Source organism: Typopeltis vanoorti, chromosome 9, assembly GCF_054136105.1.
Source record: "Typopeltis vanoorti isolate ZY-2024b chromosome 9, IOZ_Tvanoo_1.0, whole genome shotgun sequence".
Lineage (NCBI taxonomy): Eukaryota > Metazoa > Arthropoda > Arachnida > Uropygi > Thelyphonidae > Typopeltis > Typopeltis vanoorti.
Genome location: NC_143557.1, coordinates 11,878,188 through 11,893,168, shown reverse-complemented (window position 1 = coordinate 11,893,168; position 14,981 = coordinate 11,878,188). Strand labels below are relative to the sequence as shown.

The 14,981-nt window shown below is 35.0% G+C and overlaps 1 protein-coding gene across 3 annotated transcripts in view; it reads left to right on the top strand.

Moving 5' to 3' along the window:
- The window catches only part of LOC150102886 (MICAL-like protein 2), a 183,899-nt gene that overhangs the window by 116,414 nt on the left and 52,504 nt on the right, over positions 1-14,981 (top strand). For all 3 annotated transcript variants that reach the window (XM_090397859.1, XM_090397857.1, XM_090397858.1), the window contains one exon: positions 12,353-12,401. In XM_090397859.1, coding sequence (XP_090253985.1) covers positions 12,353-12,401 — 49 coding nt within the window. The remainder of the gene's footprint in view (positions 1-12,352; positions 12,402-14,981) is intronic.

The following is a 14,981-nucleotide window of genomic DNA, read 5'->3' as shown; positions in this document are numbered from 1 at the left end:
ATCAATCAAATGCCTTTGCAAAGCGCAAGAATATTATTGCATATGAATTTCCCTTAAAATGTATGTAGACTTCTAAAACAAGAACTTCCTTTTACAAACCGAATCCTGTACCCTTTTACCTACAAACCTCGCCAATACCCTCAGATATACAGACTGGTCTATATTTTGAAAGTTCTATCCTAGAAACATTCTAAAGGAATGGCATTACTTTGCCTTCTTTCCACTCTTGTGAAGACTTTCTCACTGCAAGGCTTTCATTAAATAACAAATCTGCTGTTTTAAGGATACTTGTGACATAAGACTGAATGATAAATGCACGTAAACACAAGAAAGATATTTAATTAACCAAATATTTCGGTCTGGAAATAGCAGACCATTTTCAGTGGTATTACAAGAACAGTTTTAAAAAATACAAGCTAGAATACTAACAATAGATCGTTAAAAATAGAACACGGCGCATGATGTTATATCACTAAGTATTAAGTATAAAATGGAACATTTTGAAGTAGAGACATGATTGAAAAAAAAATAAAAAATTAATGAGTAATCTTGATTAGACTTTCCCAGATTTTTGATATAGATATACAGTCATTACGATTCAGGTTGTGACGATGAAGTAAGACCTCCACGCTTTCCTTGAACAAACGTTCGAACCTATAACAGGATCTATGTAAGAGGCGAGTCCTGGACCAAAAGATGCTGTGGTCAGTTTCAATCCCGTGTTGAGCCAATCCAGACTTTTCAGGTTTGTTGTGAAGAATGGAGGATTGATGTTCTTGGATTCTTTTTTCAAGAGAACGTCCAGTCTGTTCAAAATAGGAAAGATCACAGTTGCAAGGAATTTGATAAACTCCAGGAAGAGATAAAGTTGAGCGTTTGTCTTTAGGAGAAGGAAAATGAGAAGACAATTTGTTAATAGGTGAATACGTAGTTTTTAAATCATATTTCTTTAAAATTCTTGCAATAGGTTTTGAAATACCAGAGATATAAGGAATAGGCACTGGACGTATTGAAACTTTGTTGTTTTGTGGAGGATTATAAGAATTGAGAAGATGTTGAGTACTTTTTTTAGAAAAGCCATTGAGTTTCATGTGTTGTTGGATAGTAGAAAGTTCTTTCTGTAGATAATCAAAAGTAGAACAATTAGTTTTGGCTCTTCTGATGAGGCATTTTATAATTCCTGTTTTTTGACAAGGATGATGGGCTGATTCTTTAAGAATATAACGACCTGTGAACATTGGTTTCCTGTATACTGTAGTTGTAAGAATATTTGAAGGTGACCGGATACAGGAAACTACAACTACAGTATACAGGAAACCAACGTTCACAGGTCGTTATATTCTTAAAGAATCAGCCCATCATCCTTGTCAAAAAACAGGAATTATAAAATGCCTCATCAGAAGAGCCAAAACTAATTGTTCTACTTTTGATTATCTACAGAAAGAACTTTCTACTATCCAACAGCACATGAAACTCAATGGCTTTTCTAAAAATAGTACTCAACATCTTCTCAATTCTTATAATCCTCCACAAAACAACAAAGTTTCAATACGTCCAGTGCCTATTCCTTATATCTCTGGTATTTCAGAACCTATTGCAAGAATTTTAAAGAAATATGATTTAACAACTACGTATTCACCTATTAACAAATTGTCCTCATTTTCCTTCTCCTAAAGACAAACGCTCAACTTTATCTCTTCCTGGAGTTTATCAAATTCCTTGCAACTGTGATCTTTCCTATTTTGGACAGACTGGACGTTCTCTTGAAAAAAGAATCCAAGAACATCAATCCTCCATTCTTCACAACAAACCTGAAAAGTCTGGATTGGCTCAACGCGGGATTGAAACTTACCACAGCATCTTTTGGTCCAGGACTCGCCTCTTACATAGATCCCGTTATAGGTTCGAACGTTTATTCAAGGAAGCCTGGAGGCCTTACTCCATCGTCCCAACCTGAATCGTAATGACTGTATATCTATATTCAAAAATCTGGGAAAGTCTAATCAAGATTACTCATTAATTTTTTTTTTCAATCATGTCTCTACTTCAAAATGTTCCGTTTTATACTTAATACTTAGTGATATAACATCACGCGCCGTGTTCTATTTTTAACGATCTATTGTTAGTATTCTAGCTTGTATTTTTTAAAACTGTTCTTGTAATACCACTGAAGATGGTCTGCTATTTCCAGGCCGAAATATTTGGTTAATTAAATATCTTTCTTGTGTTTACGTGTATTTATCATTCAAGTAACAAATCTGTATGTACACGAATGCTAGGAGTATTAGAAACAAGGGCATAGGTAAATCTTTTGCACATTCATTATAAATACATGGTGACATGTCATACATTCCCATAATCTTGTTAACATCTAAACCAATCAACACTTGATACACCTGATTCTTTCACCTCTATTCCTTTATTTGCCATCCTTCTTCATGTTACATGGCTTAATTTATACTAGTATGATATACATTGCTCATTAAATTTCTTGCCATTTATCGAAACTACATTTCTTGCCATTGTCACTATGCTACTATATCTATTCACCACAGCCATCCTTTCTATAATTCTTCTTCTTGCTTGCCAAATTGCAGAAGATTTTGAGTAATCTTTGGTCTGACAACTAATCTCCTGTTATACTGAACTTTTTCTTTCTATTCTATTCTTGTCAATTTTTCAGACAGCACTTCATATTCCTCATACATCTTATTTCTACCTGCTACTCTGTACCCCTCTAATCTAATTTTCCCACATCTTGTCTGAATCATTTCACTATTCATAAATTTCACTCCTACTCTATATATTCACTTAACTGTTGATATAAAGCTATGAACTGCTTGTGTGAGATGCTTCCTAATTAATTCCCATGCTCTGTAACCTCTTTTCTATGCAGCCCATCAAAATTTGATATTGATGGTAGTTGATAATAAAGCTTCTCATAATTATTCACCTAATAATTCCACATATATCACTTCTTGACAGTACCTTTTTCCTCTTTGAACCTCCAAAACTAGTAACTAGTACCTCATGATTACTATCACTATCTGAAAGCAGTATTGATACCTCATTAATAACGACATCCTGTCAGAATATAACCAAATGTTGTCCAACTGTCATGCAGAACTGCAGACAAGAGTATACAAAAGACCATGCAATTTGATTATTATGTCTGTACACGAATGCTAGGAGTATCAGAAACAAAGGAGTAGAGTTTGTTGCCTTAGTCGATATGTTGGGACCTTAGATTGTAGGCATGAGTTGACCCTGGATATCAGAATCAGAGATAGTAACTGGTATCAAGTGTAAAGGATACACTATTTTTAGGAAAGATGGATAATAGGAGAGGAGGGGGGGGGGGACGTTGCTGCTAATGATATCGGATGACTTGAATCCAGTTAGAGTTGAGACCTATGATTGTAGTACTACTACGAACAGTATTTCATGTAGCAGTGAGTTTGAATCCATCTGCCGTGAGCTGAAATCTAACAAAATCAATTACATAGTGGGGTGTTGTTACAGACATGGTGAATCGGTTGCTAGTGATGAAGAAATGCATCACCAAATAGATGACAAATGAGCATGAAAAGAGTAATCATAATGGGAGACTTTAATTATCCAAATATTGCTAGGGTAGCAGTAGAATCTCATGAGAAGAATGAAAATATATTTATTGAGCTGTTGTGGGACAACTTCCTCAAGCCGCATGTGACAGACTTGATGTCAAAGAGTGTTAAATTTGATTATAGTGTCAGAGGTCATTTCAGTTAAAGACTTAACTATTCTGCCTTCAGTTGGTGACAGTGATCATGCGGTACTCACTTGGGAGGTGACCAAGTTTATGAATATTCCATTCAGAGAAGGTTAAATGCTGGAACTACAAAGCAGTAAATTATGACCAATTAAGGAGTATACTGAGTTCAGTGGAATGAGATCAGTTTCTGGATGGGAAGAACAGTGATAGTGCATGGGAATCATTTAAACAATACTTAAATGATGCAATATCAGAATGTGTCCCAAGAGTTTGAAGAATAAATAGGGTAGGAGTCAAATAGATATGTAATCTTAATGAATAACTAACTTTTATTTAGAAGTATTGGTCAAGTGTTAATAAACTATTTAATCACCATCTAGTTTCACCGGCTTCTTCGCGGTACAATAAGGTAGGCAAAGTAAATTACAAGCTAGACTTTAGCTGACAATTCTAATTCAATAACAAAATAGTACTGAGTATGAAACAATACACGTGTCACAGATACATGATTTACTTGTTGAGAAACATTTTGTAGTTGGCACTGAAGTTCATTTCATGTGTGTTTAGTATTCTGATTAAGGTTTTCCATATATCAGGTAGGATTAAACCTTGTTTCCTGTTTAGGTTTTTGTGGAATGAGTGACTGTAGCTGCTCTGAAGAAGCCAACAACAATAGCCGGCGAAACTAGTTGGTGATTAAATAGTTTATTAACACTTGACCAATACTTCTAAATAAGAGTTAGTTATTCATTAATCTCAGTGGTCAAGAATTATAACAATTTGAAATATGTAATCTGATTAAGTGAGAGATTCGTAAGAAAAGGATGATGTCTGTTATAAAAATTATAAGCAGCAGGCTAGAATAGTCGTAACTGTTGTATGGAAAACAAAGTCTGAGTAAAAAAGAAACTGACTCTGCATGCTAAAGACAACCCACAAGAATTCTATTGATATGCTGCAAGTTAAAGAAAGAATGAATATGAAAGAATAACTCTTCTAAATGCAGATGGTGTGAGGGTTACAGATGCAGAAGAGGTTGTTCAACTAATGAGTGCCCATTTTGTTAAAAGCTATCAACCTGGTGTATACGAGATTAAGCTCACTGCTACCTCTTCACTAGATGAAGAAACTCAGATGTATGAGGATGAGGTATTAGAGCTGTTGCAGAAACTGAATAAGAATTCAGTAATAGGGACTGATGGGATATCTGCACATGTGCTAAAAGAATGTTCAGCTGAACTGGCTATTCCTTTAACCATGCTGTTTAATATGAGTCTCAGAACAAGGAAGATTCTGCAGGAATGGAAAGAATGTATGATAATTCCATTGCTCAAGGGTTGTTTAAAGACCCATGTATCCAACTATTGACCAATTAGTATCTCAGGAGTGGTGGTGAATATTTTGGAAAAATTGGTTAGGGATCGCATTCAGAAATGGGTTGACAGTGCATCTCTACTTAGCAATGATCGACATGGGTTTACTAAGTGAAGGTCATGTTTTAGCAACTTGCTCACAATCTATAACAATGTTACCACTAAACTAGACAAGGGGAATGGATACACCATGATATGTTCGGATTTTGCTAAGGCTTTTGACAGAATACAGCACGGTAGACTGTTGTATAAATTGGAGAATTTATTATTATTTTTATTATTATATCACACCTCCAGGGAGTCCAAAGACTCATCGAGGGAGGGCATCTACTCTACAACTCTTCGTCTCACTACTCCACCAATCTTCATCATGTAACACCAACTCCATCTACCGCCGACTACCACCACTAGTACTTTCACAGACAATCACAAACATCCATGCCCACGGCGGGATTCGAACCCGCAGCCTTTTGTCTGGAGAGCGGATACGCTGATCACTCGGCCAACCAGGCCGGCAATTTGGTTTCGGATTATAGAATATTAACGTTGATAAGAGGATGGCTGAATGACATATCAAAAAGTGGCATATGGCGGATGTGAGTCTGCAAGATTTAAGGTAACCAGTGGTGTACGACAAGGATCAGTGCTTGGTCCACTGTTATTCAATCTATACATTAATGATATTGGGAAGGATTTGATAAGTGGCATATAGCTGTTTGTTGATAATGCAAAGATAGGTAAGGTAATCAGGAATGCTGCTGATATACAGTACTTGCAGAATGATTTGAATAGGGTAGAATTGTGGGCATGGGAAAAGTGATGTCAGTAAATGTCAAGTCATTCACTTTGATGTGATTAAATATACAATGTGGTATTATATTGGTTGGATTATGCTTGAAAAAACTGATGAGGCTAGGGATCTTGGAGCATTAGTAGATAGGAAGTTGAAGTCAGGGACCATGTAGTAAAGATTGTAAATACAACTCAAAAAGATATTTGCAATGGATTTTGCAAAGGCATTGATTGGGTGCCACACGATAAGTTATTTAAGTTACAACACATGGAGTGAGACATCAGACTAGTGAAGTGTATTAAAAATTAGTTGAGGATAAGGATACAGATGCAGATAACCAAAATGATATCAAGACTCTAGAATGTTAATTATAAGGATGTGTTTGTCTACTGTCAGAGGATTTTATGTTGATGAGCTGTATCAACTAAGAAGGTCATGAGTGGTGTCCCCACAAAGATCATTAGTTGTACCTTTGCTTTTTAACCTTGAATGATGTTGTCACTGGGCTGCTCGGAAATATTCAGTTATTTACAGTTGATGTGAAGCTTGGTAGGGTTATCAGTAACAGTGCTAATGCTTTGGCACTCAAGAAGATTTGAATTAAGCTGGAAAAGTGGGCAAATGGTTTGATGGGGAAGTCAGTTTAATGCAGCTAAATGCAAGGTCTTAAAATTTATGATCCACAGACTACTTACTGTAATAGTGGATTTTTACTAGAATTAGTGGATGAGGAAAAAGATCCTGGGGTGATTATCAATAAAAAAAATTTGGAGTTTAGGGCACATACTCTAAACATAGTGAAGTAAAGGTAGCGAACCCAAAAGGATTACTGCAATACTAAAACAAGACTGACTAGTAGAGATAAGAGTGGTAATTCTTTTGTATAAAGTCCTGATCAGGCCATATCTGGACTGTTGTGCCCAGGTCTGGGCACCAGGATTTGAAGAGGATAAATGAACCCTTTTGAGGATAAGGATATAGATGCAGATAACCAAAATGATATCAGGACTCTAGAATGCTAATTATAAGGATATGTTTGTCTACTGTCAGAGTTTGTTGATTAGAAAGGAGAGACATGATTAAGACATTTAAATTGTTAAGAGGTACATATAACATTGATGGGGGGGGGTTTCATACAACTAGGAAGACGAGAAGTGGATTTTTTTGTATGCAGGGTGGGTTGGTTCATGAAATTCATTGCCTGATTGAGAGGTGAATGTGCTGACGGTAAATAGGTTAAAGGAGTGGTGGTGTGGCACTTTGTTTTATGACTGTGAGAAGATCATAAAGTATTAATGTACTACATCCTGACCTGTTGATCAAGCTGTAGTACATTAGTACTGTGGATGGGCAAGAAGGAGCTTGTCTACATTTGATTTAAACAGCTGCAGATATTATTCCTTGAGTATACATAAAAGGAAAGACTAGTCTAGAGGGTAGAAGGGATGAATGAATGGTGTCAAAATTTGTTCTGTGGGTTTGGAGTTGTTGTGAAAGAGTGGAAATATCATTTGATTTTATTTCAATTGAATTGTAGCACTTTGGAAGTATTTGTAGAAGATGCAAACAGGAGAAAGTGAATACTTGTATTGAAGTGAGTGAACCAGTGAGAAATATGTCATTAAAAAAAAAAAAAAAAATAGTGAATAGGAAAAGTTTAAAAGTGCCAGAAACTGGAAGACAAGAGAAAGTATTGTATGAGAATTCAATGATAAGAGGTGTACTCAGTGAGAAAGTGACAAAAGCATGTTTACTGCATGTGAAGATAAAGGATGTTAGTGCAGCTGTAAGTTTACAGAAGAAAGAAGTGAACGAGTTAATGTTTTGATTAATTTGAAAGGTGAGAAATGTGCATTGAGAGAGGATATGAAAGACTTGTTGGAAGAAGCAAAAATGAAGAGTAAGAAAGTATAGACTGTGAGTCTGCTACCTTTTATGATAGGACAAAATTCAGAAGAAAGGCCAGTTGTCAGTGATAAAATTGTATAGGAGGAATGGTATGCAGTTTATAGATGTGTCGAATGAATTTAATGGATGAAAGTACCATATATACCTCATGGACTGCACTTGAATGGTTTTGGAGTTAGATGCTTGGAGAAAGTGTTCAGCGAGAGTTTGGAAGGGCAAAACTAAGGAAACTAGATATATTTGGGTGGAAGCAATCAAGTATGTGTTTAGCCATCCCTGGGACAAATGAATCAGAATGTTGAAATGATTGTGAGGAAATAGCCACTTCTCGGATAAATGAGCATGTGTGGAGAAATGATTATGGAGAGCCGGGTACAGTTTCCCAGGTTTTGAATCCAAATAGGCAGGTAATGACATTATGTAAGGGTAACTGTGGACCCAAAAGGATGTTTAAATGTATGTAGATGGCATTGGTAGCTTGAGTGGTGTAGACAGAGAGTTGTAGAGTAGATACCCTCCCTTAATGAGTCTTTGGACTCCCTGGAGATGTCATGTAATAATAATAATAATATAATAATAATAATAATGAGTCTTTTGACTCCATGGAGGCCTGATTAATAATAATGATAATAAAATGTTTACATGTATGGATGTAATAAGATAAGGATGTAATTTTGCCTCTTTACAAGGCCTTGATAAGACTTCAATTCGACTATTGTGCACAGGTCTAGTCTCCTGGTTTCCATTGTGATTCTGATGTATTGGAGAGAGTGCAAAGGAGAGTGTTGAGGAATACTGTTTATGAAGACAGATTGAGAATTTGTAGACTGTAGACACTATCAAACAGGAGAAAGAGGGGTGATATGATTTGAGACTTACAAATATCTGAAAGGATCACACAGGATTTCAATTAATGGAATTTTTCAATCTATGGAGGATGAGGAAAGGACAAGAGGGCATCCTTGGAAAGAGAGAATGAATGCCACTAAGAAGGAGGTAAAGGCTAGATTTTTCTCTAATAGGGTGGTGCGTGATTGGAATGGATTGCCACTGGATGTTGTAGTGCAAGCAGTGTGAATGAATTTAAGAGTAAGTATGATAACTAGTGTGTGTAATATGTGGCCTCCTTGATGAGTCCCTGACTCCCTGGAGGTTAATAATAAAATCTAACACTTTGTGTTGCTGCCATCACATGCTGATTAAGACAGTTATCCCTCTGAAATTCAATAGATTTACCCTTCTTTTTCCCATATGCTATCTCCTCTTTCTAATCCACATTTCTACAATAATGAAAGTCTCGTTTCTGTTTTTATGTGGCCAACCAATTTGCCTAAATATTTTTACAGTTGCTCTACATTCCCTGGTATATTACAACATCCTGTTATTATGCTATTCTATTAATTTCAACCTCACAATAACAAACATATTCAAGATATTCACATATAATACCCTTTTCAACTTTCATCCTTACTGGATACAGTTCCTCTGCTAAAATTAACAATATTCACTCTCCTCTTTTCACCTTTCAATACTTCTGGGAGAGTCTGTTTTTAACAGTATATCATCCTCAGAGAAAACAAAGTCTTGCATAAACTAATTATCTTTTGACATACTGACTCAGTCAATGCATCAAACTTGTCTCCTTTTTTTCTGATACTCCTTATATTAGTATACAAACATAACAATCCTACTCTATTTGAGACCATACCACCAACGCCATCACTCCTTATTCTAGTTGCAATAATACCTCTCTCTCTAATTTCCTTATTCCTGACTGATTTCTGTTTATATCCCTTTCATCCACACTCATACATTCCATCATTTTGTCTTGCCATAATCACTTCTTCACTTTGTATCAATTATTCTCCTTCTGCAATCTGCTTCTTTCTCTTCCTTACTGATCCTTAAAATAACTGTGTTGACACTCTCAGAAAACAACATTTACTCTAAATATCTACCAAACCCATTCAGATGCAATCCATCAACCTTCCATTCCATTTTCCTTTCAAATTCACTCTGCACATTTATAAACTTGACCTGCTTTTGCCTTGCAGAACTCAGTCATCTTGCCATTCGTTATTTCTGCTGCTCTCCTTCTCTTTCACCATTATTGTCTGGGCAACATGCTAACCATTTTTCCGACAACACTATTATCCCTCTCTTTCCATATGCTCTTTATCACCATCCAAGTTATTTGTTTCCACAGCTGCAACTAATTCTGATTCCTTCCTTCCATGCAGTGCATCTAGTGGTATGGTGGGTATTCCAGTGGGTATGCTGTGGTAAAACATCTCTTATTTTAAAAAAAACATTACATTTTTATAAAAAACTTAGTTTATTAAAAAAGTTTTATTTATAGATCACTTCAATCCTTAGTTTCTGAGATGTAAACGCTATGTAAATTTGGAAGAGGCAGAGACTTTTATAATTGTATTTAACAATGTTTAACTTGGCTTCATATATTCTTGGTTTAAAAAAGGTGTACATAAAATATATTCAACATTGTTTCAAGTTGTGGAGAAGGATAAAAATAATCAGTTTAAAAAAAAATGCAGTTATCTAACATGAAATCATAAGGAATAATCAACTGCACTTTACTTCTAGGCTGCGGGAAATATGCTGAGTAAAACTAAGCTAATTCTGCTATTGACAGTCCACATGCCTTTAATTCCTATGCAAATTTCAGTCATGCAAATACACCAGTGAGTGTGCTGCTTCGTCTCCACTCACCTTCAGCCATTAAAAACACACACACATAGATGCCTCGTCTCAGACTCCACATAGAGAATCATATTACTCTTGATCATCTTTTCTATGAAACGCTATGAAATTATCCAAACCTCAAATGCTCTTACTGTATGCTAGTCTCCAAGTTTTGGGAAGTGACTTGTCTCAAATGACAAGTCCAAGTGTGCTTTAACAGCAAGCCTTGCTTTATCTGATGTACGGTAACACTGTGAGTGTCTTGATATTTGTAATAGTTCATGACTATTTATTTAAAAATTTAAATTTAAAAATATACTGCTCAAAAATTATTTCTTCATGAATTTTCCAGGCATGCAGCACACTTACACACCTAGCACACTCCAGAATATATGCCCCTGAAAGCATCAGTAATTTGTTGCAACAATATTCCACCTGCAAAACATGTTTTGTGTATTATATGTTATTTACCACATCTCTGATGATTGAATCCCCATATAATGATACATAATCATCCTTGGATGCTTGCTTCATACTGCTAATTTCCTCGTCCTCATTCCCATCAGCCAATAGCATCTTTAGATATTTGCTTGCATCCTCCAGTTTCACTCTTCATTTTCATCAACTCTTGCATAAGATTTTCTATTACTGCCATTACATAGCTTATTCTACTTTTACCATGAGTTGCCTTGACTTGCACTACTTTGAGGGTCAGCTAGACTCACAATACGTGCAGGTGCAAACTTGACTACTTATTTGTCTATTTGCTTACTTGGGAAATGGAGTAAAACCAAGTTTAAAATAGCTTGTCATCTTTAACATTTATTATACCCAAGGTAAAATACTTTTTACATTTATATCTCATCCTGAGATTTTTATTTAATAAGGTCAAAACACCTTAGGGTAACTTATTCTGGTAAAATACTTATAAGCTCTGTATTACTAAAATCTTGGTATTTCTAGCCTGGCTCCCACTGATGAGACCTCAATAAAGATCGAAACTGGTCTGGGTAGTGGCCCCTTGCCTTTAATACATAGCATCATACATCTCCTCAAGGAGATGGGCTGTGCATTAAGGGTAAATATTAAGAATAGATCAGAGCTTATTCTACTTTTACCATGAGTTGCCTTGACTTGCACTACTTTGAGGGTCAGCTAGACTCGCAATACGTGAAGGCGCAAACTTGACTTATTTATCTGTTTGCTTACTTGGGAAATGGAGTAAAACCAAGTTTAAAATAGCTTGGCATATTACGTATCATTACATTGCCAGCAAAGGTTGGTCGATTGGTAGAGCATCAATCGTTCGATGCTCTTGGCACATTTTCCCTCGATGAGTCTTTGGACTCCATGGAGGTGTCACATAATAATAATATTTAAAATTTTCTTGCAATGAATTTTCCCTGCAAAGAATATTCTCGATGATGGATTGTGTGGACACAGATCTATAATCACAGCAGGAGATTTCTTATCCTTGTATTAGCCTACTCTCTAATTTCTTCTTAGAATAAGATAACAGAGCTGATTTTGTTGCATGGATTACAAATTTGATACAGAAATTTTAATTTATCAGCATCATAAAATTTTCACTTTAATTGGCAGTTTAAGAGAATTAGATGCAAAGCCCACCTTTTATGATTCTTAGCTTATGTTCGTTTATATATTGCCTTTATAAAGTATTTTGTTCTACAGTAATATTTTAATATATCAAAAACGAAATTTAATCATTAGTTTTTTTCTGAAAAGTAAAATTTGCCATATTTAAGTAAAATCTCAAAATGAATAAGGAATTTTTTTTTGTTTCCCTTTCTTTTCTTTTAGAAATTTTGATTCATTATCCAAAGAGAGTATATATGATAACAATTCACTGGTAAGTAAAATTTATTTTATATTATACCACATATAGTTTTATATTAATGTTTTTCTTCATATTAATATTATTTCTTGGTCTCCATGGAGTCAGAAGAGTCATTACAAACAGACTACAACACACATCATATCCAGCCTTAAATTCCTTTCTTTATCAGAGTAATGAATTCCACTTATACACCAATTATCATGCAAAGCTTCCTCTTCCTTAAAATGTGATCCTCATATACAGGAATTGAAAAATATTCTTGTCGTACTACAAGGTAACCAATTAATCTCAACATGGCAACTTAAAATAAATAAGCATCACTAATTAGCTTATTTTTTAATCAATTGATGGAATATGCAGAATTTGTACCATTAATAGTAGATATTAAAACTTGGGAAGTTGAGAAAGAAAGATTTATTTTCTCTAAAATATTTCTTCATATTGGTTCTAACAATATGAAACATTGTCCAATGAACCAGGCCAGTGATATCACAGGACATGAAAGCAGCTCATAAAACAATTGCAAAACATTTAGGTTAGAATCAATATTTCTTCATATTGATTCTAACCTAAACGTTTTGCAACTTCTTGCTGAGCTGCTCTTATGTCCTGTGATATCACTTGCCTTGTTCATTGGACAATGTTTCAGAGCTAATCAGAAGTCAGAAACATAGTTATATGTGTAGACCTAAGATTTTTTTTTTTTTAATTTGATAGTTTTTATGAATCCTGAATGTTTTCAGTGTTTCTTTACAATAGTCTAGAAGAAATTTTTTTCCATAAAAGTGATTTGAGCATATTATTATTCGTGGCACTTCCAAGGAGTCCGCAGACTCATCGCGGTAGGACACCTATTGTACAACTCTCCATTTCCACCACTACACCGAACCTCTACTACCAATCATCTACATCAACGCCATCTACTGCCCAAAACCATCACTGCAGCTAGTATTTTTTGTCTGTAAATTGAGTGTATTCTGAAGGGCCGATTTGTCTGTATAAGGGATGAAAAACCTGAGTTTCTGGGAGGAAAATCCCTGCTACCTCTGTATGAGATCAGCTAACTCACTTTTGATTGAAAAAGTCCATATAAAGATTCCTCCCATCATGACGAGACTTGAACTTAGGCCTTTTCCAATTGAACGGCGCAACGTATACCGTCGTTTTTCCAATAGCGTTACTGAATGTAGCAAAATCATGAATATAAAAAATAAATAAATAAATAATAATAAATGGTCTTGTATCACTTATAAAGTGAATGAGTTTTTTCTTCACAGAATGATAAACACATTAATATATAAATAATATAACATTCATGATCCAAATGGTGGTTATACAGGGTAAAATTAGCAATAGTATTAATAGAAGCTTATAAATTGACCAAATCCAGGATTAAAAACACGACTGTGATATATTAGGCCACCATGGTAGTGTATAGCTAGGCTGACATCTGACTAGTGAGATATTTGTCTGGCTGGTGAACCAGAATAATATTTTTCAACCCCTGATTATACAGTTTCCAGAAATGGCTTATTCTTCTCCCAATCACCTTTTACCCTTTGCAGTATCTCTCATGTTATCTATCTAATAAGCTTCTTTCACTGACTATTATGCTTTAACCATTTTGTTTCCACTCCTCTTAGCATTTGCCAAGCTCTATGAAACACATTCCCTTAATCTGTTCCTTGTGCTTGCCATTCTGGAGTCTAAGATAATTGCTCACCTCTGCACACGCGTGCGCGCGCACACACACACTCTCTCTCTCTCTCTCTCTCTCTCTCTCTCTCTCTCTCTCTCATGTTCCCTTATCCAGATATCCAGGGGGACAAATTGAACTATGTGTTTCTACAGTGGAATTGTCACTTCCTCCTTGTCAAGTGTCCTTTGCATTATGCCAGCAGTTTTCTGATTGCCCCTCACAACTTTTTCCACTCACAACTGTGTCCCCTGAACTTTGACTCCCTGTCCATCAACTCACAAATACCTCACCGTCGTGTTTTTAATCCTGGATTTGGTCAATTTATAAGCTTCTATTAATACTATTGCTAATTTTACTATGTATAACCACCATTTGGATCATGAATGTTATATTATTTATATAACATTCATGATCCAAATATAATAATAATATATAATTTTTGTCAATTTCCATGTTATGATATGTTGCATTACAGATGTTATGTAATGCATTGTCATTGTTATACGTACATCTTTATATACATGCAGTAGAAGTTGAGGATTTTACATGTTTGGGAGCTAATGTGAAGGTGGAACTGTGACAGGGATATAATGCAAGGATTAAAAACATATACTGTTTTCAGAAAATTGAATAATATATAGAAATAGAAATCATCCTTATATTGTAATGAAACCGGAATAAAGATCTTCAATAACAGTATTAAGGAGGTATTATTATATGGATCATAGACATGGAAATTGACAAAAAAAAAAAAAAAAAAAAAAAAAAAAAAAAAAAAAAAAAACAGGAAGCTTAATTATATAGCCTCCATACACAATATCTATGCAAAATATTAAAAATATTTTGGCCCCAAATTATAGCAAATGATGAATTATATAAATGAATTAAGCAAA